Raw genomic sequence first — 6,055 nt, forward strand, 5'->3', positions numbered from 1 at the left:
AAGTTTTGCCAGGGTGCTTGCTGGAGCGCTGCCGGTGATGATGGGTCGAGAAGTAGAAGTCGGAGTTGGGTACATCAGAGAGCAGCTCATGGATGGCGGGTACATCGCCAAGATGAACCAGATCACCATTCTCATCGTGAAGGTCTTCAAATTGGATAAGCAGGAATGGTTTCTCCACAAGGTTTTGGGAGTATATCAAGTTAAGGAAAGCTGAAGAGGACTAATAATCTCTCGTACAAGTGTCATAAATCATCCAGGAGTAAGTCTCGACCCAGCATAGATTTTGTGATTTTGAGGACTTCCATTGACTCTGGAGTGACCTGAAGAGAGGAGATGAATCCGTAGCCTGGTGTCGACACCACTACAGACTTCGTAGCATGGTGTCGACACCAATACAAACTTCGTAGCATGGTGTCGACACCAGTGCAACCTTCGTAGCCTCATTTTCTCACCTTGGTGTCGGTACCTTTACAGACGTCGTAGCATGGTGTATGGGGCGTTCGCGACTCAAAAAACATCAGATGATTGGGGGAGAAGACTGTAAGTATGACACCTCTCTGTGCACTATCATGACTGTCCCATCTTGAATAGCATATGCTTTATGGCATAAAATCCCAATCTCAGCCTGTCCCCATTCGTCATTCCAGAGATTATATCTCTGATTACCCTGCTTGTAGTCTGTACTGTCCTCTTGCTCACACCGAGCTCCTTGGCGCGTGCCTGCACCCTGTCTGGCCACTTTGCCATCAATGCTTCCTCAAAAGCCGGAACCAGTCGTCCGTCGGCTTGAAAGATAAGCCATGCTCGGCAGTGCTTTCAAATAATGAGGTCAATACACGGCAGACACGGATATTGGTTGAAGACCACGGGAGTACCTTTGTAGTGCGTAACTTTTTGAGTGCATCACCCGTAATGGGGAGGTTCACTAGAGCCTTCTTGACTTTCTTGAACATGCGCCAGCGCTGATGTGGTTTCGCTGCTTTAAATCTGTCTGCGTGTGCTTCCAACACTTGAAGGATGTTGACGGGCAGCTTTATCTCTACTCGCCCTTGGATGCCGTGACCTTCTACTGCAAGACTGATGGTGTTCGTGTTGGTGTCGCTCATGAAGGTTGGGAGGAAATTTTCGGGCCACGTGGCTGATGAGCATGTTGTCATGGCTCGGACTTTGAATGGCGGCCCGAGCCCGGCCCTTAGACGACGAAGGGGAAGCACGTGTGATGTGTGTGCTAACTTTGGTGGCCCAATTACATGGGTGCAACCCAAGCGGTGGACACGGTGGCCATGATTACAGTGCACAACAAATGCACAAAGAGGAATAACAATCAGTGTACATATCTGTTCACGAAGACATATGTTTCTCCCATCCACTAATTGCGCTCTGGTGCCTCCATTCACCATTCGGTGACCTACTCCAAATCTCGCACAAGTTGCGCTCTTCCACAGCGGCAGGATTTCCTGGACTACCACCTGAAAATGTCATTCATGAGGTGAGTGTAGAGGATGATTCCAAGGCCAGAGAGACGTACCAAATTTACATGCTACCAACGCAGGGCACGAAGTTGCCAGCATTGACACCCAACCCCGCTCCTTCTCCATCTCTCGTTCCGATAGGACCCAACTCTCCTTCAAACCCCAGTGCACGTGGTGGAACCCAAAGACAGCGATGTTCTGCAAACCCGCCATCAGGGAACACACAACGCGCATATCGCCTTCCTCGTCATCAGGTTGCGTCCAGCCATTGATGCGGGGGCACTGAACCCGCCCAACTGAGTCCAAGCTGAGCTTGACGAGCGAAGGGCAGGCTGCAATGATGGACTGGAGGACGTGAGCGTCTTCTGCCTTTGCTTCCACAGCATAGGGGATGAGGGTGAGATTGAGCACAGTGAGGGTGGAAAGGCCAAGCCGTGCGATGTCGAGAAAAAGACGACACGTTCCTTCGGAGTCATCATGAGGACGGACTGCTAAGGAGCAGGATGTAAAGGAAGACAAGTTGGGCACTGATTCGATGTGGCCCAAGTGCTTGTCCTTATAGACTCTCAACTCTGGAAAATGAATGCGAGCATCGTTCCCAGCTGGTGTTTCCAGTTCCTCTCTATTGATGCGGATGGTGGTCAGAGTAGAGGCATTGGCGGCGATGAAAGGACGGCATCCCATCCAATATTCGAAGGAGACCTCGCGTAAAACTTTGAGAGAAATGATGGGAAGAAAAGCCGTGTGTGAGATCTTTGAGGTCGCCCAGACCCCAGAGGGCATAAGACAGAGATAAAGCTTTTGAAGCTCTGTGCAAGCCGTAACTAGCTTGATGATATTGGCTGATACTTGACGAACCTCCCCTTCAGTGCTCGCTGTATGTCTTCAAAGAGGAAATCAATACGAGCAACTCAAAGACAATCATGTGTGCATACGCACTGGATGACAAGGGAGTGGACCATTTTCCATGAATTGAACGCAAGCGGTACCTCTGTTGAAAGAACCGCCCTGTGCAGCTGGGGGCTGTGCCGTCTTAATAACATCCCATTTATCGACACCTGGTGATACAGCGTTTCGCGCGTGGCAAAATACCACGCCTGCAACTCCGTACACTTTGGGCCAATCGAGTATATGATGGCCAGCAGACAGCGCCGAGGATTCTGTCCGCGGTCGAACACGAAGAGGCGGTCCGTAATTTTCCTCACGATCTCGAGAGGAAATGTGGTAGGGGGTCGAGTAAAGTTCTTCGACATAGTAGCCCTGATAGCTTTGCACTCGTCGGTGGTCATGACAGCTGAGCTTACATTAATGATGAAACCTTCATGGACTGTGGACATGAGCTCTGACGAACCTGGGATGATGGCGGTTGAAGAACAGCGTGTGTTGAGGGATGGGGTCTTCCGATGTTGCACTCTTCTACGTGTTGAAGCGAAATGACGTCAGGAGACATGTGGGTACAGGGGAGCACGTTTAGGGCAGGCCTTCCTTCCACCTTCATGTTCGCGGGGACGCGGTGTGTACACAGGTGAGTGATCTTCAAACTGGCATATCCCTATATGCTAGCTGCGCAGGCAGGGACATCTCTCTATGATTGAGAACGACTTGTGTTGTGCACTATTGCCTACCGACATGTAAAACAATCGTACAACGTCATTGGGTGCCATTAGAGCCAGCAATGGCGTTGTACAACGTTGATTTGCCGGCTCTCCACATCCAGAATTCGGGCTATATCTAGAGCGAAGGTGAGCATCACCAATCACTGTTCTTTTCGAACATTCAGCAATCAATACAGTACTACATCCAGCGTCACTATCAATGCTATCAGTGAGAAATCGTAATGTGCATAATGTCATTCGACACCACAGCCGACATTGTCCATTGGGGCAATCTTGTCAATCATACACGCAAATGATACCTCGGTCACTCTCCTTCATCCGTGGTTTCGCCTGATGTTGATTCGGCTCCTGCATTGCCATCACCAGCACTGGGAAAGAACCAAACTGTCAGCTGTTCCATCTGATCCTCCACTGTCTCTCGCACCACTTCATCCGTGAATCGCTCCAAATACTCCCATATTTCATCCAACTGTCCATGCAGTGCTCGCTATAACATAGATACAGTCCAAAGGTTAGACACAACCCCTGGTTGAGCTGAATGACGATCCTCACATCAGTGCTCTTGTTAGCTCTAATTGAGCTCATTCGTGCTTCAAAATCTGCGGGCTGATGCCGCTTTGTCCATTTCAAATCCTCGTGCAGGGACGCGACCTGAGTGGTGACAACCTAATCGGTACGTTAGCGCGAGTAGGCCGATTCAACCTCGAGTTGACATCTAACCTCTTCTGTTGCCTCATCATCATCCCGGATTTTGATGACAATCTCTTCCACCCTCAGAAGGCATTGCCCCAAAGTTCCCCATGCGCGAACTCGATCACTCCTCTGTTGCTCCTGTGCGTCTTCATCATCTTGTCCTTCTTTACTGCTCTGGGCCTGTCGCTTAGGTTTCACTGATTGACTTTGGACTGTGCGTCTTTTCTGGACAGTGGGCAGATAGTTGAATAACGTGTCAAGGTGCATGGTCGAGCGGCTCTTGCGGTGAGAGCGGAGCTTCTCTCGGTGGAGCTGATCCTGCTCGTCGTGAGAATTCTCTGTGTCCTGTCGGTCTCATGAGATGATTCTCTCGCTATTTGGACTTATTGACGTACACTGGAATAGGATGTTTCACTGGTGGACTCCCTGTTCTCATACAGCTGGTTGGTATGTTGTTGAGCATCATTGGATGGAATGGGCTCATTGTCAGAGTCACTGTGCTCAGTGCTGGTTCTGGCATCAGGGGCGTCGGCCGATTGATATGCGTGATCGGGATTGACTGCTAAGTGTGATAGCTCAATGAACGTTGGTTGCTCGTAATTAAAGTTGGCACTCACGATCGGCAGGCTCATCCACATCATGGGTGCTTGATGGAAATGGTGCAGTCGGTGACATCAGTTGGCGACCATTGCCTCTGTGGCCTAAATGGGGAGGCCCTCGCTTCAGGAGCAGCATTTCCGCCTGAAGCACCTGTGCAGAGACAATGAGGCCGTGATGAGTGTTTCCCATCTGTTGAAACGTGTACTTACATCGTCTGATTCTTCGTCTCCACCGTCATCTTGTGGCGTGGCCTAAAAAATGAAGGACTTTAGGATAATCTGCTCACAGACTTTTCCGCACAACAACCATGCGAGCACTTACCTGATCATTCCGTAGCTGGCATCCGAAGTGTTTCAGGATCTCCTCCTCTTCCGACTTGCCTTGCATATTTCCAAGGAACGGATTCTCCGCTGCATCTTCCAAGACTGAAAATGCACCAGTTGGTAAGTGATGATCAGTCAGGTCAAGCACGAACCAACCTTGAGGATGATGCACGTGCTGATGGTCAAGCCCCAAATCATCATGGTGTCCCAAATGGTCGGTGTTCTGGTTAAGAAGTCGATTTATGCGCAAGAGTCGTCAGTGGTTTAACCGGGAGACCCAGTCTTGGCGGAATGCGTGTATGTTTGGGCGTACTTCATCAGTTAAGCCAATGGCACTGCCGTCCGGGAACTCCATAGACTGTGCGGCATCATACAAAGTGGCGGCTGTGTCCTGTGTCAGATCATGTACCTGCGAAGACTCTGCAATGTGGAAGGCTTGAAGCCTGGTCTGCAACACGGTGATGCTGGCGTCACTGCTTCCATCATAATCAGCTTTGGCTCTGCTCTGATAGGTCATGGTTTCACGAGATGGAACGGGACCAAGGATAGCTGGCGCAATCGAGACTATGGGGGCATCAACGTCGTGAGTGTCGGCCTGTTCTGTCTGTAACCACTCATGTGGGTCTAGGGCTACGTTAGTATTCCGAGGTTAGTAAATGGTATAGACAGGATATGTGCTGTGATGGACTCACCCTGGCCCACTCCAATTACACCTGAGTGTGTACCACTTGCGTATGTGTTTTTTAGCCCGGCAGGCATCAAACGTTCCAGATTATCTCTTGGTTTGGCTGCAGCAAACCATATTTGAGTCACCTGCGCAGTGACACCCCATTGACCACGACTGGACTGACCTTGTTTGACTTGTCGACATTTTCGATCTATAAACCGGGTCAGCATGAACTGAGACGGGGGACACTGGAGAGAAAGCATTGGATTGGTTTCTACATGCACTCCAAGTACATTCAACCACAACATCAATGATGAACCTATTCTGTACCTTTCTCGGCCTTTTCTACACGCTCAAGGACAAGTTGCTCCCGATGCTCCTTATCTGCTTCATCTTTCTCAGTCTCAACAATGGATGTAGTTAGCTTGGCAGTGAGATCAAATTGGAATGTATTGAGTTTACCTTCTGTGGCCTTGCAGCCGCCAGGTCTGCATGTGAAACACAGCGGTGAATTCAGACACTGCTACAGTAGACATATGGCAATATACGCACTGAGATTGTAAGAGGACTTCGTTTGCAGCAGGGCTTGGGCCTTACGGTGGTCTTTGATGCAGGTCATCTTTTCTTCCTCAGTAGGTTGCCACTTAGGCAGCTGTAAAAAGTCATGGGTAGGAATAACTAGGT

General features: G+C 49.8%; 1 protein-coding gene across 1 annotated transcript in view; it reads right to left on the reverse strand.

Moving 5' to 3' along the window:
- STEHIDRAFT_116818 (uncharacterized protein) overlaps nt 1–6,023 on the reverse strand; it is a gene marked incomplete at both ends in the record, with an annotated part of 9,412 nt that extends 3,389 nt beyond the window's left edge. The window contains 23 exons of the mRNA XM_007311774.1: nt 74–220; nt 700–813; nt 876–1,138; nt 1,413–1,469; nt 1,529–1,670; nt 1,698–2,347; nt 2,462–2,739; nt 2,824–2,888; nt 3,098–3,203; nt 3,397–3,575; nt 3,641–3,754; nt 3,809–4,126; nt 4,177–4,340; nt 4,399–4,531; nt 4,591–4,632; nt 4,703–4,806; nt 4,857–4,927; nt 4,974–5,334; nt 5,397–5,492; nt 5,556–5,582; nt 5,702–5,774; nt 5,834–5,859; nt 5,924–6,023. Coding sequence (XP_007311836.1) covers nt 74–220; nt 700–813; nt 876–1,138; nt 1,413–1,469; nt 1,529–1,670; nt 1,698–2,347; nt 2,462–2,739; nt 2,824–2,888; nt 3,098–3,203; nt 3,397–3,575; nt 3,641–3,754; nt 3,809–4,126; nt 4,177–4,340; nt 4,399–4,531; nt 4,591–4,632; nt 4,703–4,806; nt 4,857–4,927; nt 4,974–5,334; nt 5,397–5,492; nt 5,556–5,582; nt 5,702–5,774; nt 5,834–5,859; nt 5,924–6,023 — 3,630 coding nt within the window. The remainder of the gene's footprint in view (nt 1–73; nt 221–699; nt 814–875; nt 1,139–1,412; nt 1,470–1,528; nt 1,671–1,697; nt 2,348–2,461; nt 2,740–2,823; nt 2,889–3,097; nt 3,204–3,396; nt 3,576–3,640; nt 3,755–3,808; nt 4,127–4,176; nt 4,341–4,398; nt 4,532–4,590; nt 4,633–4,702; nt 4,807–4,856; nt 4,928–4,973; nt 5,335–5,396; nt 5,493–5,555; nt 5,583–5,701; nt 5,775–5,833; nt 5,860–5,923) is intronic.
- Between the last annotated feature and the right edge of the window lie 32 nt (nt 6,024–6,055).

Source organism: Stereum hirsutum (assembly GCF_000264905.1).
Source record: "Stereum hirsutum FP-91666 SS1 unplaced genomic scaffold STEHIscaffold_37, whole genome shotgun sequence".
Classification (NCBI taxonomy): domain Eukaryota; kingdom Fungi; phylum Basidiomycota; class Agaricomycetes; order Russulales; family Stereaceae; genus Stereum; species Stereum hirsutum.